The sequence below is a fragment of the Portunus trituberculatus genome, chromosome 22 (assembly GCF_017591435.1).
Source record: "Portunus trituberculatus isolate SZX2019 chromosome 22, ASM1759143v1, whole genome shotgun sequence".
Taxonomy (NCBI): domain Eukaryota; kingdom Metazoa; phylum Arthropoda; class Malacostraca; order Decapoda; family Portunidae; genus Portunus; species Portunus trituberculatus.
This window is the reverse complement of record NC_059276.1, coordinates 8,034,975-8,062,755: the sequence shown is the minus strand read 5'-3', so window position 1 is coordinate 8,062,755 and position 27,781 is coordinate 8,034,975. Positions and strand designations below refer to the sequence as shown.

General features: G+C 39.1%; 5 protein-coding genes across 7 annotated transcripts; 3 read left to right on the top strand and 2 right to left on the bottom strand.

The window, feature by feature from the left end:
• The first annotated feature begins 74 nt into the window (after positions 1-74).
• On the top strand, positions 75-8,755 carry LOC123507419 (CXXC-type zinc finger protein 1-like). Of its 2 annotated transcripts, none has more exons than XM_045260253.1 (12): positions 75-152; positions 937-1,067; positions 3,204-3,294; positions 4,116-4,299; positions 4,417-4,610; positions 4,946-5,203; positions 5,370-5,579; positions 5,831-5,968; positions 6,314-6,481; positions 6,781-6,939; positions 7,306-7,443; positions 7,673-8,755. In XM_045260253.1, the coding sequence occupies exons 1-12, from the start codon at positions 144-146 to the stop codon at positions 8,300-8,302; spliced, it is 2,310 nt and encodes a 769-aa protein (XP_045116188.1). In that variant the 5' UTR covers positions 75-143; the 3' UTR covers positions 8,303-8,755. The 2 variants fall into 2 exon arrangements, with proteins under 2 accessions (XP_045116188.1, XP_045116189.1); XM_045260254.1 differs by having other exon boundaries at positions 147-212.
• Positions 8,742-11,722, bottom strand: LOC123507422 (splicing factor U2AF 35 kDa subunit-like). 2 transcript variants are annotated; one of them, XM_045260258.1, is made up of 3 exons: positions 11,614-11,722; positions 10,697-10,856; positions 8,742-10,347 (listed from the first exon to the last, which is right to left on the bottom strand). In XM_045260258.1, the coding sequence occupies exons 2-3, from the start codon at positions 10,834-10,836 to the stop codon at positions 9,753-9,755; spliced, it is 735 nt and encodes a 244-aa protein (XP_045116193.1). In that variant the 5' UTR covers positions 10,837-10,856; positions 11,614-11,722; the 3' UTR covers positions 8,742-9,752. The 2 variants fall into 2 exon arrangements, with proteins under 2 accessions (XP_045116193.1, XP_045116194.1); XM_045260259.1 differs by having other exon boundaries at positions 11,619-11,722.
• A 171-nt stretch (positions 11,723-11,893) lies between these two features.
• LOC123507420 (target of EGR1 protein 1-like) lies at positions 11,894-14,941 on the top strand. Its single transcript, XM_045260256.1, has 6 exons — positions 11,894-12,338; positions 12,685-12,847; positions 13,008-13,183; positions 13,281-13,534; positions 13,792-13,960; positions 14,208-14,941. The coding sequence occupies exons 1-6, from the start codon at positions 12,231-12,233 to the stop codon at positions 14,796-14,798; spliced, it is 1,461 nt and encodes a 486-aa protein (XP_045116191.1). The 5' UTR covers positions 11,894-12,230; the 3' UTR covers positions 14,799-14,941.
• LOC123507421 (adenylyltransferase and sulfurtransferase MOCS3-like) lies at positions 14,834-18,089 on the bottom strand. Its single transcript, XM_045260257.1, has 2 exons — positions 17,848-18,089; positions 14,834-16,859 (listed from the first exon to the last, which is right to left on the bottom strand). Exons 1-2 carry the CDS (start codon positions 17,879-17,881, stop codon positions 15,508-15,510), a joined length of 1,386 nt encoding a protein of 461 aa, XP_045116192.1. The 5' UTR covers positions 17,882-18,089; the 3' UTR covers positions 14,834-15,507.
• Positions 18,090-19,554: 1,465 nt separating this feature from the next.
• On the top strand, positions 19,555-27,736 carry LOC123507418 (potential E3 ubiquitin-protein ligase ariadne-2-like). Its single transcript, XM_045260252.1, has 8 exons — positions 19,555-19,687; positions 22,705-22,896; positions 23,574-23,868; positions 24,226-24,457; positions 24,631-24,748; positions 24,865-25,089; positions 25,282-25,494; positions 25,773-27,736. Exons 2-8 carry the CDS (start codon positions 22,705-22,707, stop codon positions 25,926-25,928), a joined length of 1,431 nt encoding a protein of 476 aa, XP_045116187.1. The 5' UTR covers positions 19,555-19,687; the 3' UTR covers positions 25,929-27,736.
• Positions 27,737-27,781: the final 45 nt, after the last annotated feature.

Sequence of the window (27,781 nt, the reverse complement as noted above, 5' to 3'; positions counted from 1 at the left end):
AGACAATGAAAAATAGTGTTTAAAAAATGATATATGCTAGTTATAAAAATATTGTAGAAAGCGGTGAAAATAACCTCACCTTGTAGTAAACAAACAGAACACTCGGTAACACAGGCAGCGCGTCTGACATTACTGCCGCCAGCATGTCTAAGGTGGGTCACAGGGAGGTCACAGCACCACGTGGGGGTCACAGTGAACTCCTGCAGATGTGTGTGAGTCATGCACTACCAAGGGACATGAAATAAGAAGATGGGACGTATAGATAAGAAGCAGCATCCATTTGGTGACTACTGAGGAATAAATTCTAGTGGTCATTTTCTTTTTTTTCTTATTTCATGTGTATCTTTAGTATGAATTTGAATTTTAGTACGTCAGGTCAATAATGGGTCAATGTAGAGGTGGAGATGTGTAATCCAAGTCTCTTTATCTTACCGAGTTGATGTTTTATTTATAAGTAACATGAAGGTAGAACGTCATTTCACTGCATTTACTTGTTAGAAATATCCCGTTAGTGATTCACAAGGGTTCCTGTTCACGTCAACATATCTTTTATATCTTTATTGATTTATTTTTCACGTTTAAAGGAAACTAGCCAAGAGAAATGATTGTTAATGGTTTGATAAATACTTTGCTGCCCTAATTTTCAGCTGTTTTTCACATTTAAAGGAAGCTAGCCTAGAGAAATGGCTTGATAAATATTTTGTTGCCTTAATTTTCAACTGTTTTTACATTTAAAGGAAGCTAGCTTAGAGAAATGGCTTTAATGGCTTGATAAATACTTTGCTGACTTAATTTTCAACTGTTTTATTATGATTCTACTCTCTCTTGTATCTCAGTTTTCAACTTTTATTATAATTTAAGTCAGTTTCCTTAATTTTCAACTGTTTTATTATAATATTACATATAGCAGCCTAATAACTTCAGATTCTCTTACAGTCTGAGATAGCGCGGCAATTTGACCTCCCGGAGCGACAGAGTAAGCTGAACACAATGCTGCGGGAGGAAGGGCTGAAGGACGAGCAGGTGTACTGTGTGTGTCGCACCTCAGATGTCTCCAGGTTCATGATGTACGTGAAGTGGTGGTGGTGGTGGTGTTGCTTTCCTTCAAGGTTTTTCTTTTTTCTCTTTATTCTTCCAAGATTTGTTATTTTGTATTTAATTTTGTGTTATTTTCCATTAATTGAAATCGTTGCAAAGTTGCCATTAGATTCGATGACAAAGTTGCAAAGTCATAGTCGCATCTTTCTTTTCTTCCTTTATCTATTCTCCATTTCTTTTCATGTTGTTTTTCTCCTGGAACATCAATATTATTTTCTTTTTATTCTTCCAAGATTTCTTATTTGTGATTCATATATGTGTTATTTTCCATTTATTGTGTTTACTTCTTCCTTTTATTTAGTTCGACCAGGGTAATTTGGACCAGGTTTTGATAAACTTTGATACTGTTCCCACATTTATTAAGATAAACTTACAAAAATTTTATGAAAACATAAGCAAGTTATTGCCTTTAAATCACTAACAAAAAAAAAAAAAAAAAATCATTCAAAGCAGATTCTTCAGCTTTAAAGTAATAAGTGTGGTTCACAGTTATAAAAAAAATGGGGTAATATGAAGCCCCCCACCGGGGTAAACTGAACCACCTATGGGGTAATTTGAACCACCCTTTATAAATGAAAAGAAAAAATAATATATATATATATATATATATATATATATATATATATATATATATATATATATATATATATATATATATATATATATATATAAATGGATATAATTCCTCAAAAAATAAAAGTTTTATTTCATAAACATTGAGCCTTTCACATTCAAAATAACAAAATCAATGGCAAGAAACAGTGTAGAACAAAAAACTGTTACTCATAGACTACATAGCCTACTCATTTACTTAGCTACTTTAGCCAATGTTTTGGTGTAACACTTGAAGTTATTGTATTCAGTAAGAAGATTATTTATTCTGAATGTGAATGTGAAAGGTACTGTTATGTTAAAGGTACTTTTATAAGGTCCCTATGAAGTGATACATAAGCATATAATAAGCAGATTATATGTATATATATATTATTACTAATGGGCACTCCTAGCAGACGAAAGAGGATCAGCTGAGTAAAAACAGGGTATAGGCTCATGGTGTCAAAAGACTGGTCACATTAATTTTCCTTCCCACTCTGCATGCTAGCGAGCAACAGGGAGCTGATTTTTTGTATAAAAATACTGCTCATTGGTTTCCACATTCATTTTTCTATGTTAAAAATTTCCCTAAATTACCTTTATTATCCTAATAATCATTATTGGGTGTATAATGAGTCTAAGCAATCCCCTTTATAAGCCAAAGATGGCACAGGGCAAAATATTAATGCATATTTTCAAAATATAAACAATTGCGCACTAAAAACTACCGGTTCGATTTCCCCAGGCTGCATTTTCCTTACTGGGCTAAATTAAACCAAAAAGTGAGTGTTAATTGTGAGAAAACGAAGGTAAATAAAGTATTGCTGATGAAATCATGTTAAAGTAGAGGTAAAACACACTATAATCATCAATTTGGAAGAGGATAGTTAGCCGCGTCTGACCACCACAACAAAGTTCGCCAAAACCGCTGATTTGGTAAACAAACTTTGCCGCATTTTTTTTTTTTTTGGCTACGATTCAGTGCTTTCAGTCATATAATTATAATTTCTTTCCTGTATCAATTTTTTTTTATCAAACCTGCACAAGAAATGTGAAAATAGTTACTTTCTATCGTGAAATGCTCAAAACTTCAAAAAGAAATTTATATATGAATATATTGTAAATAAGAATGAGGCGGTCCGAATTGTACCGGTTCGTTGGACGGTCCGATTTTCCCCAGTCGACACTACTCTTTATTTTTTACTCATGCCTTTATCTCATTTTTCCTCTCTCCTTTGTGGAACATCGAAATTCCTCTTTTTTCTCTTTATCCTTTCAAGATTTCTTGTTTGTTATTAAATTGCAAGTTATTTACCCTCCAGTCTCATCCTTGTCCTCACACTTAGTTGTTATTTTGATGAACAGATGACGTATGATTACTAATAAGCTTAATAGTGATATTAGAAGGCATTATCATTATAGTGTTGTCTTCATCTTTAAGTTTATTATATTTTGCTGCATATCCCTTGTGTTTGTACCATCTGATGTGTGTGTGTGTGTGTCACCAACAGAGGCTGTGACAAGTGTGAGGAGTGGTACCACGGCGACTGCATCAACGTCACTGAGTCCGAGGCAAACAAGATACGGAAATTCTTTTGTCAGGTATGTTAAGAAGTTTATAAAGCTAACTTGTTGCATCACTGGGTCTTAAAGTTTTGGTAGCTAGACTCGATTAGGAGGCTTTATTTTCAAAGTCACATATTTTCTTTTTATATTGCAAAAAAAGTTAATCATTAAATACCACAAAAGACTAGGAACAGTATATGCACTGAAAAATCAACCTTGAACTTTTCCATTCCTTATTAATTGGGTAAAGTCACTTAACAAACAGAAGCTCATATAATAGATTGATAGAAGCAGGAGTAAAAAAATTATCCTTAGTCTTTTTATCCATACTCAATAACTTTTTATATTGTAGTTTTCATTTTAACCTGGTAAACTTCGGAACTCCCTACCTGCTTCTGTATTTCCATCTTCGTATGACCTGAACTTATTTAAGGAGGTTTCAAGACATTTATCCCATTCTTTTGGCTGATTCCCTCAAACCTGCTCAGGGACTAACATATAAGTGAGCCTTTTTGTTTAGTCATCTTTGTTGCCCTCGGTCAGATTTCTGCACTTAAAGGAAAAAAATCTACCTGAGAAAATTATGCAATGAGAGTACTATAGATTAACTCCTTCAATACTGGGACACATTTATACCTTGAGATTTATGTACGATGAGACTATTTTAGTGACACTAGCAAGGGTCTATGAAGGTCAGAAGATTAATGGCTACAGTCTTCACCATTTTAATCCCCTACATAAGTTTCTGAAGGTGTATAAAATCATTAAATAATAAACAGAATGAATATAAAATGCATCATGATACTCAAGAGATTAAAGGGAGACATTACTGACTTCTCTATTAATGGCACACCCAGAGATGCAGACTAAAGGAACCCACCCTGGAGATCAAATACAAACAGAAGAAGCCCCACCACCACGACCACAGTGACAGCAAGCACCATAAGGACAAGGAGAGGAAGGACAGGGAACGCAAGGACAAGGAGAGGAGAGACAAGGAAAAGAGAGATAAGGAGAAATATAAGTATGACAAACATTCTGGTAAGTTATTCCAAAGATTTCTAGTGGGAACTTTGTAAGAGTGATATTGAAAAGTGAGATTAACTTGTGTCATATGAGTTTTTGAGTTCCATTAATTAATTATTGCTTACTTTCCAGCCTCCAAGAGTAAGAGTAGCAGCAGTGGTGGTAGTAAAAGTAGCAGCAGCAGCAGCAGTCAGCGATGTGGAGCATGTGAGGCATGTTACCAGCGCGAGGACTGTGGGCGCTGTGAGAACTGCAAGGACATGGCTAAGTTTGGAGGCCCTCACAAGCTGCGTCAGAAGTGCAAGAAGAGACAATGCCATAACTTTGTAAGCCAGAGTGTGGAGTGCATTATTTCCTCCTTTCCACCTTCCTGTGGCCTGAACTCCTTTAAGAGGGACGTTTCATGATATTTAATCTCATTTCTTTGGCTAACTCTCTTGGACCTGCTGGGGAACTGGCAATTAAGTGGGCCTTTTTGCTGAATCATTTTCATTGCCTTTGGCCAGATTTCCCCTCTTACATTTAAAAATAAAGTGTGAATTCTACAATTGAAGAGTAAGACAAAAGGACTAATTTATTCTTTAGCCTTGGAAAGATAATGAATCAAACATATATAAGTGGAGCTTCAGTAGTGACCAGCCTTCCTCTGTGACTCCTCCAGGTGCAGCTCGCCCAGAGACCCAACAAGACCAGCAGCAACAGTCCCAAGAAGCACCGGGAGCATGAGACAGACAAGCCCCCCAAGCCCCCATCACAGCCCCCACTCATTGTGAAGGAGGACTACCCCACCGTGCTCAAGGACCGCAACGAACACAGCGAGGAGGAAATGTTTGAGTTCAACAAGAAGTACACAAAGGAACCAGTGATTGTTGAGACCACCAAAACCAAAGAGAAGGAAGTCAAGTCGTTTAATCGGAAAGTAAGTGCAGCATTTCTCTTTGTTTTAGGTTAAATCATGAAAATGGTTAACATTTTCTACATGATTCTGTTTGAAGTGTTGATAATATTTTAAGATGAATAATTTATTATTAGTTCTATACAGGGGGCCAGAATTTAGCAGATTAAAAGTGTTTGTTATCCTGCAGAAAAAAGAACAGGCACAAGGAATGCGGAAACGAAAGAACCGCCACGAATCAGACACTTCTGACAGTGAATCAGACAGCGGCTTCATGCGGGCAGACCAGGTCATCACCCGGCAGTGCTTTGGGCCGCAGTGCACCAGGCTGGCACGTCCCAGCAGCAAGTACTGCTGTGATGAGTGTGGCCTCAAGCTGGCTGAAGCAAGGATCTATTCTGTAAGTTTGTTTTTTTGGGCATCAACTTTGAAATGTCTCTCTTTTTTCATAGGCTGACTTCTCAAACTTGGAACTCATTACTACATTTTGTTGGGCAGTGAATTGGATATGTCTCCTTTTTTCATAAGCTGACTTTTCAAATTTAGAATTCATTACTTCATTATGTTGGGGGAGTGACTTGGATGTGTCTCTTTTTCATGGCTTCATTTCGTTTCCTTTCTTGTAGAGTGAATGACCTTCCTTTCCTGCAGGTATTGCCGCAGCGCATTCAGGAGTGGAAGATGAGTGAGTGTGTGGCGGAGACAAAGGACATCAGGCAACTGGAGAAGATCAGGCGGCAGCAGTTAGAGGCGAGGGAGGTGCTGCAGCAACTAGACCAGCGGCACCTTGTGAGTTGTGCTTCTTAAGGAATCTCATGTTGATACAGGATGATATCACGCAAAAACAACATCTAATCCTGTAATGGAGAACATGAAATAGCATCTCATTATGTCAATACAGGATATGATTAAAACACATCATTTAATCCTGTAGTGGAAAATAATGATGATGTACCTTGGAAACACTTCTGAATAGCATTCTTATAGCCCTTTATGGTGGCTTGTTACCTCAGTGTTATAGAAGTAAAGCTTGTTAGATATCCATAACATTTTTGTGCTATAGAACTGCACGATGTGTCTCCTGTGTTGCTTGAAATCAGTCAGTGAACAATTTTTTTTTTCTTTTTATTCCAGGAGTTAGACCGTTTAGTTGAGCGGGGAAGGAGAGCCAGTATTGACCCCAAGGCTGATGATGGGGGAGAGGAGGAGGGCGTGGACAGCATCTACATCTACTGTGTTACTTGTGGACATGAAGTTCAGGCCAGGAGAGCAGTTAGACACATGGAAAACTGCTTTAATAAGGTAATCCGAGTTCCTTATGTCTGTTTAACCTCTTCAATACTGAGATGCATTTTTACCTTGATTTTTGGGTGTGATTAGACAATTTTATTTGCATTAGGAAAGGTCTGTGGAGATCAAGAAAATAATAGCTAGAGTCTTTGCTATTTTAATCCCAACATAGGTTTTTGAAGCTCTATAAAATTTCAAAATATTAACCAGAATGAATATGAAAATGCATCCAGGTACTGAGGAGATTGAATTGTTTGTTTCCTGTACACAATTGTTGCTCTTAATTAATCTGTGTTGATCTTTTATCTCAGCTGGAGAGTCAGACCACCTTTGGCTCCATGTTCAAGACAAGGATAGAGGGCAACAACATGTTCTGTGACTTCTACAACTCCAGCACCCTCACATATTGCAAAAGGCTGAGGGTGATGTGTCCTGAACACACCAAGGCACCACTGGTCAAGGATCATGAGGTGAGACCATACATTTTCTATCACAATCATCTCTCACTGTGCCACTGATCTTGAAAAACAGCTAGACTTTTATTTAGCTTGAAGATTTTGTATTTGAAACTATCAAGACTTACTTAGTTTGAAGATTTTGTATTTGAAACTATTAATCAAACACATTTAGAATCAAAGATAGACTTGAGCTGTGCAATTCTTATAACACATGACTATATATTTTTGTTGTTGTTATATAGAAATCTGTGCCATTGAATTCTTGTGTGGCAATTCTTCAGAAGAGGCAGGAGTGATAATCCTTTATAGAAGTGATTGTCATATATGTGTCTCCTCAGGTTAGAATAATGGATTAAAACTATAACATATCTTTTCCAGGTGTGTGGAGCTCCTCTGACCTCCAATGTGTTTAACGTGACGGGAGAAATATGTCTGGCGCCCAAAAAGAAATGTTTGCGTCACTACTGTTGGGAAAAGCTGCGGAGGGCTGAGATAGACATGGAGAGAGTCAGACAGGTAAGCTTATCATCCACACAACTAGATGATACATAACATAGACTTTCTATATTTTTACCTCATTAACTGCCTTACTCCCTTATTCCCTTCACCTCACTGAGTCTTGGCTTTTACTTTCCTTTGTATCCCAGTGACACATCTTTTATCCTCTGAATTGTCACCTTACTCGAATGTCACAAAGAAGGTTTATTGATGAAAGGGAGGTAAGAGGCTGCTTGTTTCCTTGCAGTGGCTCAAATTAGATGAGTTACTGGAACAGGAGCGTACAGTGAGGCAAGCGATGACTAACCGTGCTGGAGTGCTGGGACTGATGCTGCACTCCACCTACGACCATGAACTGGCAGAGAAGCTCCAACAGTCCCAGCAGTACCACCAGAATGACCACCAGTACCACACCAACAGTACAAAGTATCAACGAACCAACACCACCAGTAACACCGCTGCTAATGCCACCACCACTACACAGCACAAACAGAAGAAACAGCAGCAGTCACAGCAACGCCATCACTCCTCCTCACAGCGGTACAGCACAGATCTCCAAACCAGTGAGACACAGCTTCCCAGTGATCACCAGTACCACAGCACAGGACACAAGCATCACCACAGCGACCACCAGTACCATAACAGTGACCGCACCAGTAAGCAGCAACAACAACAGCAGCAGCAGCAGCAGCACCATCACAGCGACCACCAGTACCACAGCAGTGACCGCACCAAGCCACTGCAGCAGACACCCCCCACAACGCAGCACCACCACAATGACCACCAGTATCATTCCAGCAGCAGGGACCAGAAGTACCAGACCAGTCAGCGGTACCACTCAGACCACCAGTATTACTCCAGCAAGAAACAAAAGTGAGTTATGCTATTTCATACTCATAGACACTTTACACCATAGCCAACCTTCACTGTGACTTTTGTATGGAGTGTATATTAAAATCTTCAGGGATGTATATACGTATATTCACTTTGTAATGTAGTTTTATAAAGAAAAATATTGGTGTGCACTTCAGTATGTGAACTAACAATTTAGTTCTACTTGAAGATAGTAATGAATTGTAATGCTAATTAATAATTCTACCTTTGGAACTTAAAATTTTAGTGACATGTAAGATGTGATGAAAATTGTATAGTATTTCTATTTAACAGCAAAAAAGTAAGGTGAAGAATGTGGTGGAGTTCTCAGCCAGCCTCAAGACACAGGGCACTTTGTGTTAGTATTCTTTGTGATGGGGAGAGAAAACTGACAAAATGTACAATTCTTATCAATGCTAAAAAGGAAGAAAATTAATAAAGTGTTTTCTAAAGGTGACAACATATATTTTTCACTTGGTATGTCTGGTTACATCAAGCAGCATGTTCGTGAATGGCAGATTCATGTACACAAAAATTTGTACTTATGTATATATATGCACAATGTTCCTTAACCCACTTTGCAGTTTGGCATATACAGCAGAGGTGTCATTCATACCAGCAATGCTTGGGTAATACTGAACAACATTACACAAGCTGTCACTTACTTCTCAAACTTTCAAGGGATTGGTTGATGTTCTTACATTCAGCAGTATGTTTTTATAGTACTTTACTCTGCTGTTACAAAAATGCACATGGAATTAAACCCTACATTTAGAAAAGACAATTACTACAGTAAAGTACGAAAAAAATAGAAATACAAATGACATTTTAGCAACAATATTTCAGTGATACTGACTCAATTCAACAAAACTTTGAACTGAAGTAAGCATGCAATACCGAATGGAAGTCAGCGGAATATAAATCCCAAGCACAGTGTCACTGTGTCACAGTAGGTTTTGACTTCCCAGTTTAGTCTAAGATCTTTACTTTCTATCTGTTACTACATACTATGTGTGAATATAACTAAGAGCAAAATCACACCATCAAATTTCTGCTTCTGTAGGCACTGACACTCCTTAGATAACTTATCTAGCTCACCTAATGAAACTCAAAACCTGCAAGTAAATTTTATATGAACTTGTAAAATATTGTGCTGTCACAAGATTTCTTCCACTTTACCTTGAAAGGCCTTAACAAAAAATACTTTGTGTCTACACAAAAGTATGATTGCCTATTCTAGCATACTCCATGATCTGCTCAAAACAACAGAAAAAAATCACTAGGTATGCCTTGAATAATGGAGACATTATCATGAAATATTATGAAGGAAAATGTCATTGATTAGATGCATATAAGTCACTTTACATTCTCCAAGCACACCCAGCCAGTACCCGAGTGTGGTTGTCTCACCACTGGCTCCTGCTGGCACCAGACAAGTCCTGCTAGGCCGTTCCTCAGTACCGTCCCCTGCGGTCACGGCGGTCCCTGTCCCTGGAACGAGAGCGGGACCTGCGGCGGTGCTTGCCCTCGTGCTTGCCTTCATACTTTTCAGTGTACCTCTCCCTGGACCTGGAACGGGATCGAGTGCGGTGACGGTAGCGGGAGCGGGAGGAACGTGCTAGCAGGTTCTTGAGGTGGTGTGAGATGGGCTTGACATGCCAGAAGTTGCAGAATCCCCCCTTGCCACACTGCCCCATCTCAAACTGGCGGCAGCAGGCCTCTCGGAAGTCGGCGACGGGACAGAGGTCACAGTAGATGGGGCGGAACATGTACCAGCGGTTGTTGAGATCCTCGGCGGCCTTGACAGCATCCTCCTCGCGTCGGAACTTGATGTAGACGTTCCCTCGCAGGTGGTCACACTGGTTGTCACAGACGCACATCTCCTCAATCTCGCCGTACTTGTCCTCACACTCAAAGAACACGTCCTCAAAGAAATACTCAAACTGCTCCTGGATCTCGTGGTCACTCATGTTGGCCAGGTGGGAGCCGTCCGCTGACTTGGCTGAGTTCTGCTGACTCACGTACATGTTCTGCATCACCACTGTTTGACTGTTGAGGGAATGGAGATGGTGATAATTTTCTACTGTCAAGGTAATTTTAATTTCATGGTACTTATTTCCAGGTCAATAGTATGCTGATGTAATGTGCTTTGTAATTCATGACTCCTCTTTTTTATGTAAGAAGGGAAATATGGCCAAGGTAACAAAAAACAATTAAACAAAAAGGCCCACTTAAATGCCAATCCCCAAGTAAATCTGAGAGAGTTAGACAAAAGAATGGTATGTCTTGAAACCTCCGTCTTGAATGAATTCAGGTCATAGGAAAGTGGAAATACAGAAGCAGACAGGGAGTTCCAGGGTCTACCAAGTCAATATAATGCTGTACAAGTGTCTATTACCTGTACTGTGGCTTGTTGTGCTTCCTGGAGCATCTCTCACTGTGCCGGCATGCTCCAGTCTTGATGTAGAAGGAGCAGTTCACCTTGTCCTTCTCTGTGCCATAGATGGAGGCAAGGTACTCGGCCCCTGACATAGACATCTTGCCGCTGCTCTCTGCCTCTGAAATGGCAACAATTGTATACATGTCTATGCTAATTGGAGTCTAACAAAGCTGCCTGTGTTTAGGTAAGTTCTTAATTTATTTTCCTTTTACATTTTCTTGTTATTCTATATTCTATTTGCTACTTTATCTTTTTTTATTTTATTTTGCTTTTCCTTACTCTTATTCCATTGTTTGTTTAACTCTATTCATAAATGAATTTTCTAAACATATTTTTACATCTATAACAAAACAACACAGATATATCCATCATATTATCTCTGTCTTTCTCTATCTATTTTTTTTTTTTTTTCCAAGCTACAACATAAAGTAACAGTTTACTGAAAATTTACCTCTATCTTTAACATCAATTCCCATATCTTGTTCTTTTCCGAGCTACAAAATACAAAATGGATTAAGATCAATTACATGCCTCAATATGCTGTTTAGTGAGGGGTTACCCACGCTTTATATTAATTTATTGGAGGGAGGGACCAGAACCAGCCCCACCCGGCACCCACACAGTAAAAGTAACGATTTCCAGGACATATTAATCCCTAAATCCCTTATTTTCCCTATACACGTGACTCCATCGCTGTAACATTACCCTCTACCTGTAAATGGTCTTTGCTAATCCAAATTCGCCTCTAATCTGCCCTCGTATGTCCAGCAAACACACACATACCATTCTCTTCCTCTACCTCATTATGTACTGGAGTTAGGTATCATACTGTGGTGTTTTCTGATATATTAAGTGGTATTAAGCCTATACTCTACCTTACAGGCCACTCCAGAGAAGGGAAAGGAAGTAATTGATGTTAATGGTGTGCTGGCGTCCTGGCTCACCACGCCGCCATAACACTAGGCTCCGCGGTCTCGGTCTGGGAAATTGACGGGTTGAATTTGTTGAATTTTATATAGTGAATCCCTTCCTTAATACGATGATTTATTATTTGATTGTCTATCTGCTAGTAATAGTTTGCGTCCCTTTAGCTATCCTGTTATTTTGGAATTCATGCATTCACTAACTAGTGAGATGAAGACTAGTAATATAATTTAGTAGTGAGTATTGGTGACTTCATGTGTTTACGTTTTGAGCGCGAGTGGACAGTTTAGGGAATCACCAAGCATGTTTTCTCAGCCCTTCAACACCAAGGCCCAGAGGCAATGGAGGTGGTGGTGAACGGAGGGTGATTATTTCCCCTGCAGCTCGGTAAGGGAGGTACGGCAGCTGTAAAGGAGTCAAAACACCGCCAACACACACAGCAGACAGCAGCGGGAACAACCTCGGCAGCAAGTAGTGTCAGTCACCAAGCGGTCTCGTCACTCCATCATCCCTTTTAAGTCTCATCATCCTCCCTGACCCTCCAGTTCAGGCCAATCACTGTGTCGGGATGGAGGAGAAGCTGCCCATAATTGAGGTGACCGGGGACAACCTGGCTCAGGTGTGGCCCTGTCTGTCACGGGCCTTGAGGGACGCGACCTTCGTGGCCATGGACTGTGTGAGTGAAGGACGCTTTCCTGAGTCTTGTTATAGCTTCATATTGTCCAGTGTTACAAGTGACAGTAGTGGATGAATAGCAGTGATGGTAGTGCATGGATAGCCTTATTAATTATCTTTAAACTTACTGCATAATATCCAAATTTATCCATAGTATTTCACTTTTTGTAATGTCTTGTATACATCATTGTTTGACATATTTCACTAAAGTTTTAAGGATCATTGTTGCCTCCTGCCTAGAAAATTATTGCTTACTGCAGTGTCAGTAACCTTTTTTGGGCATGATGAGGAGGGATATGTGTCACTGCAGCTGTTGCAGCAATTATCTATTTGTCTCACTGTTCCAGGAGCTGTCTGGCCTTGGGAACAGAAGCAAGATCAAAAGCTTTGAACTTGATGTGCGGTACCAGAACATGGCAGAGGTGGCTCGGAACTATGCTATTGTTGCCCTGGGAATATCTTGCTTTTCCTGTAACTCTGTGAGCAGTATTGATATGCAGGATGAGAAAGGTAAGTAAGAAAGAGTTTGTGTCATTTTAACTCAATTTGAATGTGTGAATGTAAACAAGTGAATTTTGTATAAGAGTACTAAATTTTGATTCTCCTGGAAAGAGAAAAGCAGTGAGAATGGGCAAAAAAACATAACTTACATTTTTGTTATTCTTTGCAGGTGAAGAACAAATCCGCAGTCATGACTACATGGTGCAGACCTTCAACGTGCTCACCATGTGCTCCGATCCCTTCACCGTGGAGTGTGATTCCCTCAAGTTCCTGCACAACCATGGCTTTGACTTCAACAAGCTGTATGCCAAGGGAATACTCTACTACAAAGGCTGTGATCGCAAGGTATGGGAAGTATGGCCATTGATAGACATTTTTCTTCAATAAGACTACTGACCAATAACTGTATGATATAGTAGTAAACAGCTTAACATCTTTCCAGAATGACAAATCGCTGAGTGTACGAAATCTCTTCACAAAGCTGCTAGAATACAGAAAGCCTCTCATTGTACATAATGGCTTGATAGATCTCATCTTCCTCTACCAATCCTTTTACTGTGACCTTCCCAAGAAGAATGACACCTTTGCAGCAGACCTTGATGACCTTTTTCCAGCGGGAGTTTATGACACAAAGTACCTTGCTGAGTTCCACCAAGCTGTTCCTGCAAGTTACCTAGAATACCTGTTCAAAAAGATGTGAGTCCTGCATACTTAAACTTAGCAGTTATTTGGAAGGATTGGCTGATGCTGTTACTTAAACCTTTATTCACTCAGTAGTGTTGGAAAAGACTGTTTTGAGATACTTGGAAATATAATAACTACCATTACTTATATTATAGATATTTCTTCGCAAGCTTGAAATGATTAGTTTGAAATGGGATTAACTATATCTGAGTGCTACATAGAAGTTTGAAGTGAGTGCCACTTACCATCTGTTCATCTTCCACCCACAGGCAGCTGAGGAATAATAGTCGCCAGAGGAATGGACAGTGGCATGTACGGTTACGCTTTCCACCATACCCTAGGCATGCTCCCAACATTGACTGGTACTCTTACCTCCAGATTTTCTCCTACAAAGTGGATGAAGATACTGACAAACGGGACCTCTGTCAGAACTACGCTGTGAGCTCCAACATTTTATCTTTTATTGCTTGCCCTGAACTTTCTTAGACTATGTATTCAAAGTCCACATTATTGATCAGATTAGTGTTCATATATTTCCCATAAATTATATCTTTGTTGTACTATCACTAGAATCTTGAAAATACTCAAATGTCTAAGCCTTCCAGTGCAGCTTTTGATAAGTATGGAAATGAGGCACAAAAATAGCAGAAAATAGATTTTACATGTTATTCCCTTTTTCTTTCAGTTCCATGGGTTTTGCAATGATGTTAGGTGTTCCCAGAGCCACAACATCAACAGAGTGGTGAAGGAGATCCAGATACAAGGAGCTAAGAAGCACGGAGACTCCAAGTATGCTGGTTATAAAAAAGGTTCTCTGGTTCATGTCATTGAAAACTTTACCAAGAAATTAGAAGAGGGGAAGTCCCAGAAAAGAAAATCATTCTCTGACAATGTTCCTCCTGCAAAAAAGAGTCATTTGAGTTCGAAGGAAACAAAGGAGGCTGAACAGGTCAGCAAAGACTTGAATGGTGTTGTGCCAGAGCAGATTGAGCCTCAGAGCCTTCGCAGTACCAATGGTCACCGCGCTGGCTACGATGCATTCATGACCGGTTATGTATTTGCCAGTATTGTCTCAGGGAAGGGAGTGTGGACATCTAAAGACGATCCCTTTACACCTGCAAATGTTGGCTTGGCTGATCAAGTAAATAAGGTGTATCTAGGAGGTAAAAACTTTCCCTTTCTGATCAGAACAGGAGCCTATGCAAGTAAGTCCTCAAAACATTGTAGTAAAATTGAAAAAGTGAGGGGTAGCGAAAGCACTGTAAGAAATGTATAAGTATCAGTTTAAAAAGTAAATGAAGCACAAGTCAATACTGGTAAATGTTTAATGAAATATGTGTTCAGAACTTATTCTTATCATAATATAAACAGACTTTGATCACAGCCTACCTTGGATAATACATGGTGCAAGAATCTTTATGTTCATGTTTTAGTAGTCCTACTCATTCTCCAGTGATGGGTCCCCAAAGCCATATTTCCACCCTATTCCCTGCCAAAAGTGAGGACCATGGCAACAGTGAGACCTTGCCGTAGTGGAATCAATATGGAAACGTATCTTTCATATCCTAAACTTGAGGAATGTCAAAAATAGTTACTCTCATATAGAAATCATACTATTCACTACAAACTTGGACTTCAGATGAGTTGTATGATTGATATGTTAAGTTCTGAGAGTGTGTGGAGGAATCTTTTGTTAGATGGCACTTCCTCTAAGAGTCAGTCAGCTGCTGCCCGTGGAACCCTTCCATTACTGTTCCCTTTAGGAGAGTCCCTAGAGTGCCATCATACAGTGCATGGATAAACAGATGGGAAAAATTAATCAATAGAATCATGCTGTACATAAACTAAAGTACTTGACAAGTTCAACAATCATTGATTAATAAGTTGTAATATAATAACATCTGTGCATAAACCAATTAGGTAGCTGATTTATACTCCTGAAAGCCTTGTAAGCAATTTATCACACTGCTGTCTTACTGAGAAAATCAATATACAGGCATTGATTTGTCTATCTTATGAGCCCAGGCTGTCAACCCACCAATAATGTCCCTGACTTGGTATTCTGGCTGGGACAAGGATGCCTCCAGCTGCCTCACGGCTACCTGAGAGTCATTTCCCCTTCGGCAAACACAGATGACACTCTTTGTTCCTAAATCTGAGAGTTTATTTTGGATGAGACTTCTACTCTTTTCTTTGTCTATGTCTTTCAGAGGAATGTTAATACAGTTAGGTAGGGAACATATTTCTAACTCAACAGGCAGTCTTACATCTATTAGTACATGTGATTTGTTTGCCTCCATTAAGGTTCTGTACTCCTCAACTGTTAGCCTTTTGTTTCTGTCCAGCAGCATCACACCCTTGTCCTTGTCTGTTGCTGCAGCTCCACAAAACTGTTCATAATCAATCAGCTGCTTTATGGACGGTGTCTCCCCACAGATCTCACAAGTGCTTTTCATGCCTCGCAGTTTGACGGTGAGGAAAGTTCCACGAAGACCATCAAACAAGAGTAGTTTCTGTGACAAAGAAGTTCCTACATTAGTTATAATTTTGATGGCTTCTAGTGCCTGCATGCACCCAATGACACCAGGCACTGCCCCCAGCACACCTCCATCAGAACAATTTGTCACAGTCTCGGGAGGTGGAGGCTTAGGGTGAATGCAGCGGAAACAAGGTCCTCCCTGGTGATGGTAGACAGTCAGCTGACCTTCAAACCTCAGAGCAGAGCCAGAGACGAGGGGTTTGTCGGCCAGGACACAGGCGTCATTCAATAGGTACCGAGTGGCTACATTATCCGTGCAGTCTAACACCACATCATACTGCCTAATCACCGCCAGAGCCACGCTGCTAGTGAAGGAAACCTCATATGGCACCACCTTCACTTCGCTGTTCAGTGCCTGGATGGACTGGGCGATGGAGAGTGCCTTAGATGTGCCAACCCTTGCCTCTGTGTGCAGGACCTGTCTGTGGAGATTGTTCAGCTCTACCAAGTCATAATCAATCAAGCCAAGTCGTCCCACACCAGCAGCAGCTAAGTATATCGCCGCAGGACACCCCAGGCCGCCACACCCAACAATGAGAATAGATGCTGCTGATAATGTCCTCTGTCCTCTGGGGCCAAACTCTGGTAGAATGAGTTGCCGTGAATACCTAGCAACTTGAGCATGGGTGAGAGGTTCTTCCCCAATGGCCTGCAGCTGGTGGTTCAGGATGTCACCACTAAGGATTGGTGAGTAGGTGAGAGTCTGTTGTTGGTGTAGTTGTGATTTTAGATTCTGGTTCTCCTCTTCCTTCTTCTGGAGTTCCTCAAGTAACTTCTCCCTGGACCACTGGCTTCTATCTGTAGGGAAGAAAAGTTGTGGGTTTAATATTTAATATGATCTAAATAACTGGTACGAGAATATTGGTTTGACTAACAATTTCGGGAGATTTGTCTATTGATCTCTAGAGATTTGCCTATCGATTTCTGGAGATTTACTCAATTTCTGGAGATTTGATGATTTCTGGAGATTTGCTCAATTTCTGGAGATTTGATGATTTCTGGAGATTTACTTAATTTCTGGAGATTTGATGATTTCTGGAGATTTACTCAATTTCTGGAGATTTGGTGATTTCTGGAGATTAGCTGTTTCTGGAGATTTGATAATTTTTTTAAGATTTACTCAATTTCTGAAGATTTCACTAGGTTTCTGACATTTTTACATGATTTCTGAAGATTTTACAATCAGTTTCCAAAAATTTTACTTTCTGGAGATTTAACTCCATTTCTGAGAATTTGCCTGCCAATTTATGAAGGTTTTACTTGCTTTCTGGAGCTCTGACTCGGTTTTCGGAGATCGGACTGCCTATTTCTGGAGATTTTTTTTTTTTACAAAATTTCTGGATATTTGGCTCGAATTCTGGAGATCTGACTTGATTTCTGGAGATTTTGACCCTTTTACCGTATCACCATAGGCATTTAGGATTTATAGGGCCATGCACTGAAAAGTAATATTAACACAGTAAAAACCTGAACTCTAACTTCGAATAACACTTAAAGAAGATGCTTTAGGTTTAGATTCATTAAGCTCATCAACTGAATTGGTGATCCCTTAATTTTGTAGACCAAAACTTAGAAAAAACAATACAACGAGAAGGAAAAGACCTCAGGATAAGTTACCCCTTAATGGAAGAAATAGAAAAAAATAAATATAATCATAATTTAGAAAGACACAAGAACATACATTAAGAACAGATAAATACAGGAAGAAGAACAAGAAATATACTCAAAAGTAGAAGCCAATACAGAGGCATTCAATCCTACAGCCACTACTGGAGTCATGTGTTACCTTGCATGTCATCGCCAGCCCTTCCTTCACTCATTGCTTTTCCTTTTCCTTGATATCTTCTCTTAATAACAACACAAGTGGATGAAAATTGCTCCCAGATGTTCACTCGACTCGTATTCTAGGTATCATTAAGTTTCAACACCAATATGGCATATAAATAGGAGTTAAAGATAATATTCATAAAGATACGTGATAATTTGAGGTTTGTTTTGGTTAGGATGCCTTGTGCCGTTGTAAAGTGTAAATGTCTTGGAAGTATTGTAGGCCTTTACTTTTTGACCATTTAATACAAGAGAGGAAGGAAATGATATATGAAATGTGGAAGAAGAGAAAAGTAATTGGTTATGATTCCTGTGGTCATTGTAAAGTGTAAATACAGTTATCTTGAAAATATAGGACATTAATTTTTGACGTTATAAGGACACGAGGTCAGCATGACTTGTACAGCCTCATTGACCATCTCCTAGACTCTGCCACCCTCAGGGAAATACTCAGGGAATATCCTCAGTTTGCTCCCAGATTGTAGGATGTTTAGGCAATGAGGTGTGAAATTTATTGAAATACTTGTATTCTTGTTGTGTATGCTTTCCAGAGTTATTTCTGTGATACTTTAACCTTAAGTCTTTGCCCAGGGGGTGGGTGGCAAGGCCCATCCTCCTCCTTTGTTGTAATTATTCATTAATTCAACAATAAATGTATCAATCAATCAGGACACAAGAGAGGAAGGAAAACGTGTATAAAATGTGGGTAAAAAAAAAAAAAAAAAATTGGTTAGGATTCCTCTGGTCGTTGTAAAGTGTAAATCCAATTATCTTGAAAATTATTACTTTTTGACAATTTAAGGACACAAGGAAAATAGTGTGTGAAATGTGGAAAAAAAAAAATCATTGGTTAGGATTCCTTGAGCTCTTGTCAAGTATAAATGTAGATAATTATCTTGAAAATATTATAGGACCATTACTTTTTGAGCACCTAAGGTCACAATAGAAGAAGGAAATATGGCATGAAATGTGGAAGAAGAAAGAAAGTCAGCGGAAGAACTTAATGTGCATGGAAGATACGAAACACCACATCAGGGAAGCGCCCATACAAAGGCCAAGCTTCCTGACCTGACCTGACCTTTGTGGTTTATTGCACCTTATATTGGGCTCTTATCGGAACTCAAGTAGGGACAAAGAAATTAAGAGTGCTTTTGCTGTTTTAATGGCCGATTATTAATATTTCAACTTTCAAAAGGCTCTACCTACTTGAAATGACACGATTTTAATTGTTTTTATCATGCTAGTGACAGTTTGGCAATATTTCTACCCTTAAAAATGATGTTATTGATGTAATGTTTGATTATGTTTTGTTATAGTCTCTCTCTCTCTCTCTCTCTCTCTCTCTCTCTCTCTCAGGAATACTTCTCTTAAAATCAAATCAGCTGTTGAATATTAGCTCTTCTGCACTATTTCTCACGCCATTTTTATGCATGATATACTTTTCAAATATTCAGAAACATAATGTGGCAGAAATAAAGTTGAAATTAGTTACAAACATAAAGATAGATTAATAAACTGAAAAGAACAATAGAGAAAATTGAACAATAGCAATATAGACTCAAATACAAGCACAGAAAACAAATCAAACAAGAATTCCTACAAAAAACAAACTTTGGGAGAATTGCCAGACTGGAGAAGGAAATAAAAAGAAAAGGAAGACATTAACACAAGAAATTTCAGTCATTATTGGAACCCAAGTGTCATGGCGGACTAGCAGCTGTGAAATATCAATACCTTCACTTCTCGCAGCTGTATCAAGTGTTTCTGAGGCCGCTGTTCCCTTTTAACACGCCTCCAAGGTAAAGCTACATCTCACTGTCAAAACTACAAATTATCAGCTGTAATAGGCAAGTAGTTGAGGAGAAAATGGAGAAATAACATGACAGGAAGATGAGAACAATGTTTACTTCTCTTGTTTTGGTATTTTTTTGGGTGCATTTCTACCCATTCCCCATCACCCACCCAGCTGCCGGACCTCCCCCAAGACCTGCTGAGCTGAAAGTGACGCTGTGACTCTATGGAATGTGGTTTTGTGGAGTATTTAAAGTTTCTGCGTCACAAAATATAAATGGCGTTTTTTCGACTTGATGTGACGCAGTAAAAATCTTGTTATGGCAATTTTTGGAGCTTATAGGCGTGTTTTTCAGTCATATTTAGCACCTGTAGCTTGTAGTGTGGTTAATACTGGTAGAAAATCAATAAAATAAGTCATAGGAGTAGTGTAACGTAAACCAAGCCTTGTTCTTTGTGATTAGGTTAGGTTAGATTAAGTTGGGTTAGATTCAATATTTGGACGTTTTTGTGGAGTATTTAAAGTTTCTGCATCACAAAATATAAATGGCGTTTTTTTTACTTAATGTGACGCAGTAATGATCTTGTTACGGCAATTTTTTGGGGCTTATAGACGTGTTTTTGAGTCATTTAGCACCTGTAGCTTGTAGTTTGGTTCTTTGTGATTAGGTTAGGTTAGGTTAAGTAGTTAGCGATTTTATGCAGCTTCAGAAACTTCCGTGGGGTTTAAAATAGTGAAGACTGACCATTAAGCTTCCAAAATTCTTCCAAATTGTCTAATCATACCTAAAAATGATATAAAAACGCATTCTAGTGCTGAAGGGGTTAATGTTCCCATGTAACCCTTTTTGTCAGGGTGATGTAAAGTTTGGTTTATTTCTTTATATTAGAGCAAGATGCATAAGTTAAGTTTTGTCTGGCTTGCTGGCTATATAAATGAGGGAAATATTGGTAAGTTAATGTTGAGATTAATGAATATTGTATCTAATCAAGTATTAGTTAACAGATAGACTGACTGATGGGAAGCCTTGTGAGTTGATAGAGAAGCTGATGGAAATAGAGAGGTAACTTTGCATAATTGAAAGATAGATATACAGAGGTAACTTATAATAGAAAGATAGGTAGATAGAGAGAGGTAACTTAACTGAAAGATAGGTAAACAGATAACTTGTAATTGAAAGATAGATAAACAGATAACTCATAATTGAAAGGTAGATAATCAGAGGTAATTTTTAATAGAAAGATAGATAAAGAGAAGTAACTTAACAAGAAGATAGGTAAAACAGAGATAACTTATAATTGAAAGATAGATAAAGAGAGGTAGCTCAACATAACTGAAAGATAGATAAACAGATAACTTGTAATTGAAAGATAGATAAACAGATAACTTGCAATTGAAAGATAGATAAACAAATACATAAATACAATAAAAATAGGTATCTAGGGGAAAAAAAAAAAAGAAATTATAATGTTGCATAGTAGAAAAGGAAAACAGATAACTTGATATAATTGAAAGATAGATAAACCAAGATAACTTCTAATTGAAAGATAGATAAACAAATGAATAAAAATGGATAGCTAGGGAAAGAAAACAAGAAATGAGGATATTATGTAATAGAAGAAGGAAAACAGAAGACAACAAGAATAGTGGAGAGCAGAGTAAAGAAAACTACGTCATTTACATAGTTTGAACCAAAAGCGGCTTGTATTCTTAAAAACAATGACATTTTTATATTGTTAGAACCAAAAGCAATATATATTCTTAAAAACAAAGGCATTTTTACATTGGTAGAATAAAAAACAGTAAATATTTTTAAAAAACAATGATATTTTTACATATTTAGAATAAAAGACTATATATTCTTAAATTTAGTGGCATTTTCATATTGTTAGAACCAAAAGCAATATATTTTCTCCAAAACAAAGGCATTTTTACATTGTTAGAATAAAATACAATAAATATTCTTAAAAGACAGTGATATTTTTACATATTTAGAATAAAAAAAAACTATATATTCTTAAACTTAATGGTATTTTTACATTGTTAGGATAAAAAACAATATGCACTCTTAAAAACAGTGGCATTTTTACGTTATTAAAATAAAACAACTAAATATTCTTAAACATCAGCATTTTTCAGGTAGCATAGCAACACTTAGAACTTCATTGAGTGTTCTTCCTTTCTAGATGTCGAATGAGGAGATGGAATAGACCAATGAACAGTATACATTCTTAAACAGAATGGCATTTTTACATAGTTAGAATCAAGAACATTATACCAAACACCATAGCATTTTTTCAGGTACATACATAGCTTAAGACTCCATTGAGTGTTCTTCCTTTCTAGATGTCAGATGAGGAGATAGAATACACCAATGAACAGTATACATTCTTAAACACAATGGCATTTTTACATAGAATCGAGAACAGTGTAATTCTCAAACACTAACATTTTTCATCAAGTACATAATAAAAACCCTCTTCAGTACCATGACATGTTTTCATATTGATATTGGTTATTATTTGATGATTTGATACAGCTTCAGAAACTTATGTGGGGATTAAAATAGTGAAGACTGTGGCCATTAATCTTCTGACCTCCATAGACCCTTCCTAATGTAACTTCATTCAAGAGGGAAGTTTCAAGACATTTGTCCCTGTCCTTTGGCTTATTCTAGCAGTTCTATAAGGAAACTGGCAACTGAATGAGCCTTTTTTCTTTATATTTTTGTTGCCCTTAGCAAGTCCTCCTCTTTTACCTAAAAAAAAAAAAATAAATAAATAAATAGATAAATAAAATTGTCTAATCATACCCTGATCTCAAGATAAAAAAGCATCTCAGTACTGAAGGAGTGATTTCATTGAGTGTCCTTCATTGAGTGTTCCTCCTTTCCAGATGTTGGATGAGGAGATGGAATAAATAAAATTGTCTGATCATACCCTGAACTCAAGATAAAAAGAAGCATCCCAATACTGAAGGAGTGATTTCATTGAGTGTTCTTCATTGAGTGTTCTTCCTTTCCAGATGTCGGATGAGGAGATGGAATACAGTGATGACGATTTTGATGCGTACTATGAGGAGGAGTTTGACAGGGATGTGGACCACGTGGACCCACAGAAAAATGACCCTGAATACTTCCACGTGGCCTGTCTCACCGACACAGAGGTGGAGAGGCTGCTGAATGAGTCGGTGGAGCAGCTATCTAACAGTATACAGGTTGGTAGAGGTGGGAGAAAGTGGGTAGTTGTATTCAGGCATTTTTTTTTTTTTTTTTTTTTCCTTTTCTTTTCCTTTTTCTTAGTGTTTTATTTTACATTATTAAGTTTGTTGGTGTATTTGTCTTGGAGTTCATTTTATTTCTAGTGATTATTTTTCCTTTTCTTTTTTTCTTTTCTTTTCCTTTTTTTTTAGTGTTCTATTTTACAGTATTAAGTTTGCTGGCCTATTTGTGTTGTAATAAAGTCTTGGAGTTAATTTATTTTTAGTGATTTGTGTTGGTTGACTGTATGAAGGTTCTATTTAGTGACTTTTCCTTCTTTTTCTTTATTTTGTAGCTCTCTGGTAATAGTTTTGTATATTTTTCAGTGTTTAAGTGTGGGTTTGGTTTATTTATTCTGGTGGTGATTGCGTTGATTGTCTTTCCTTGTATATTTCCAGTTTAAGAGTATATTTTATTTTTGTATTTGTGGTGGTGATGTTTACATTGTTTTTGTATATTTTAGAGGCTAAGTGTATATTTTATTTATGTATTTCTTCTAGTGGTGATTGTACTAACTGCCTTACTTTAGACGAATCCCTCCTTGGCAGTGGTTTAGTATATTTTCAGAGTTTAAGCGTATATTTTATTTATTTATTTCTTCTAGTGTTGATTACAATGACTGTCTTTGCTTCAGGTGACTCCCTCCTTGGCCAAGCTACTTCTGCACATGTATGGCTGGAACCAGATGGAGATTGTAGCTGGTTACCGTCAGGACTGCAATCGTCTCCTCACCACAGCACACATTAAGCCGCCAACACCGCCCCAGTCAAGCACCAGCGCCCAGCAAGGGGACGGGGAGATCACCTGTCCTGTATGTCTGGCACCAATGTCCCTTGATAATTCCAGCCACTTATCCTGCGGACATATGTTTTGCAAGGACTGTTGGAGTAAGCACTTTGAGGTCCAGATTGTACATGGAGCATCGACAGGTGAGGATTGGTACCCCTGTTCAGTTAGGTTTAGATTGCTGAGAGAGAGAGAGAGAGAGTGAGTGAGAGAGAGAGAGAGAGAGAGAGAGAGAGAGAGAGAGAGAGAGAGAGAGAGAGAGAGAGAGAGAATAATGTGTGTGTGTGAGTGTATGAACAGGAACAAATAAGATTCCTCTGTTGTGACCATTCTTCTTGTAAGTTAAGTCAATGATTGCTTTATAAAAGTGACGTGTGCATAAATTCATTGCCATCCCAGTACAAATAATTTTTATCAGGCTAAAATACTCACAAGTCAGAATTAAAGGTTAAAAACCCACATTATCTCACAATTTCCTGACATGATCCATCTTGTTGCAGGGATTGAGTGCATGGGCAGCAACTGTCAGGTCCTTGCTCCAGAGGACTTTGTGCTGCCTCTGCTGAAGCTGCCCAGGCTGAGGGAAAAGTACCAGCAGTATGCCTTCTCGGATTACGTGAGAAGCCACCCACAGCTACGCTTCTGTCCCGGCCCGAACTGTAACATTGTGGTGCAGGCCAAGGAGTGCCGTGCCAAGAGAGTCAACTGTACTGCCTGCAAGTCTCAGTTCTGGTAAGAGAATGGCTGGTGTTTGGTGCTTTGTTATTGTGTTGAAGGTCATTCCTACATTTAAGTATTTGCTATGTTTAGTTTAGTTTGTACCTTATGGGTTTAACATGGAGTGGTGTACAGTTTGTGTGACATCTTAGGGCAGGGTTGTGATGCTGGACTCTTCTTCTCTACAGCTACAGATGTGGCAACGATTACCATGCCCCAACTGACTGTGAGACCATGAAGCGCTGGCTTACCAAGTGTGCTGATGACAGTGAAACGGCCAACTATATCAGTGCACACACCAAAGATGTGAGTGTTACCCAGTGCTTACCAATAGAATACATGAGAGTGTGTGCTTGTCCCATCACCAAGCCAGGTTATCTCAGAATATCAACTAATGCTTTCCTCTGGTGGTCTGTTCACAGTGCCCCAAGTGCCACATCTGTATAGAGAAGAATGGCGGCTGCAACCACATGCAGTGCTGCAACTGTAAGCATGACTTCTGTTGGATGTGCCTAGGCTGCTGGAAGACTCACGGGTCAGAGTATTATGAATGCTCTCGCTACAAGGAGAACCCAAACATTGCCCATGAGTCAGCTCATGCCCAGGCCAGGGAGGCTCTCAAGAAGTACCTCCATTACTATGAACGAGTCAGTGTTGGAACTTTGTATTTGATTTTCTCTTTGTTAAGGATCTTTGCATGTATAGGTATGCATTTTCCTTTTTTAATGTTTTCCATGACAGGTGAATTGAAGTGCCATTGTCTGACTAGCTGTACTGCATCTTGGGAAACAAAGAATATTGGTAACAGTGGTAGGTAATAAGGCAAGTTTCCCTTTCAGTGGGAGAATCATAGCAAGTCACTGAAGCTGGAAGAGGAGACACTGGCTAAGATCCGTGAGAGGATTCAGGAGAAGGTGATGGCTGGCACTGGCACCTGGATTGACTGGCAGTATCTCCTGGACGCTGCTGCCCTCCTGGCCCGCTGCCGCTACACCCTGCAGAACACCTATCCGTTTGCCTACTACCTGGAGTCTGGGCCGAGGAAGGACCTGGTGAGTTGGCTGATAGGGTGGTAGAGGGATAGTTTTTTGTAGTGTTAGTTGTTTTTATCTGTTACATATCTATTATTAACAAGTTAGTGACTTTGCTGCTTTTAATTTTATTGTGAGACATAGAGATGTTTCAAAGCTTTAATGTTTTGCATCAAGCATTTACTTTATATAAGCTCTGGTATTATAACCACTCAAGTTTATTTTGCAAGAGTGAAATTTGCTGTTAATGTCACAGCTTGAGTAGGAGTGTGGTTTAACCAAGCGTTCCTTCACCCCAGTTCGAGTACCAGCAGGCCCAGCTTGAGGCAGAGATAGAGAACCTCTCCTGGAAGATTGAGCGTGCTGAGATGACTGACAGGGGAGACTTGGAAAACCAGATGGACATTGTGGAGAAACGGAGAACCACCCTGCTGACAGACTTCCAGCAGGGATGATGGGGGCTGTGGAAGTAGTGTTGGCCTCCACTTAATACCTCCCTCCCTCCCTCCCTCTCTGAGTGCTGGTGTGGCCTCAGGCAGCCTCTGGTCACACTGGGGAGAGACTACAGCTTTCTTACCTTTAGAGGATGCTGGGTAGACAGTGTTTGGTTTTGAGTTTGTTTTATCCCTATTTATTTATATTATTTTGTCCTGTTACTTGATAGGCTCATCGTTTCTTCGGTGCGTCTCACTGAGCGGACTGTCGCTTGGTCGTGGTGGCGTCAGGAGTTGATTGGTGGTGCGTGTTGCCATGGGTATCTCGTGGCAATGTATTGATATTACTTAATGACTTGCCAGAAGTCTGAACCATGTGGCCTGAACAAAAACTGGCTAACTGTGCCGCACCCAACACACTGAATTGTTATCAGCGTTACTTTATCTCAATTATCGTCTTTCTTGTTGCTTGTTCCATTAGTGCAGCAGCTGTAGCAGGTGGAGGTGTGTGTGGGCCTTCAGTGGCCCCTGGGCGTGGTGATTTGGGGGGTGGCCGTGGCCATCACACCCGTCATCAGTTAGTAGTTGTGGACTCTTATGCAACTCTGTCTTGGATCAGTGTATGTATGTATTTATGTAAATATGTATGCTGTATATATAAATACAGTTTGTGGCAACCCATAGTCAACGTCAACTGACAAGTGACCCTCTGCAGGTTAGGTCAGCACATACTAAGGTCACCATTTAATTCTTTATGCAAATGCAGTGGTAATCAGTGTTGCAAGCAGCGATCAGTTTTGCTTTGTCACAGCAATCCTGGTAGGTATTTGGAAAGGCAGCAACACCTGTATTGACAGTGACAACTTCCATTTTGTTGCTTGAGTCTTTGTTGTGTCTGCTGGGAAGACTTGGAGCATTTCTTCCTTTGCCTTCTGTAACTTGCAGGCAATCTTGCATGTGCAATTGAGTAGGCATATTTGGTATGCATGAAGTTCTGACAATTTTTTGTGGTTTGAGGTTTGAAGGTATTTTGCAAATTCAGACTTTGTTATATATATATATATATTTTTTGCATTGTAATAGACATGACATTTTTTGACAGGAAGTTATGTGTGTATTTGTAGTTCATTGTTTCTTGTGTATGCATCTGTTGTACTCTGAATGAATGAGATCTTGCGCCATGCCTGGCAATGTATGTGTGTGTGTGTGTGTGTGTGTGTGTGTGTGTGTGTGTGTGTGTGTGTGTGTGTGTGTGTGTGTGTGTGTGTGTGTGCATGTGTGTGTGTGAGTGAGTGTATGTGCACGTGTACTTGTGTGTGTGGGCATGTGTGTTTGTGTGCTTGTGCGTGTGTGTGAATGTAGGTGCATGTGCTTGAGTATGAGTCTGTGTGTGTGTACATGTGAGTGTGGGTGTGTGTTGGTGTGCACCTGTACATGCATGTGCATGCATATAGGTCTGAAATTTGCAAGGATCTGCATCAAACAGGAATGAGTGTTTCCAAAGTGGTTCAGAAAGTACTATATTCATCATCTGAGCTTCAGATTAACCATAGAAGCCAAGAAGAAACATTATTCAAAGTTCTCACTTAGAAGACATGATTTGAAAATGCAGTCTAATTAAATTTCTTTGCTAAATCTTGTATGAAAATAATGATAAGCAATATTTTCACTGCCAAGTGAGGTGATGTGAAAGTTTGTTATTCTTCCGTATTGACTGTTTCTGAGCCACTTTGTCAGCCAGTGTTGGTCAAGGTGCCAGTTCCAGATGGAGTCAATTTCAGGGCATTTCATTTTATACCACCGTTGTGATAATAAAAGGAATAATATTGCTTCTACTTTTCTCAAATATCCTTCACTCCCATGGTGCTGAGGGG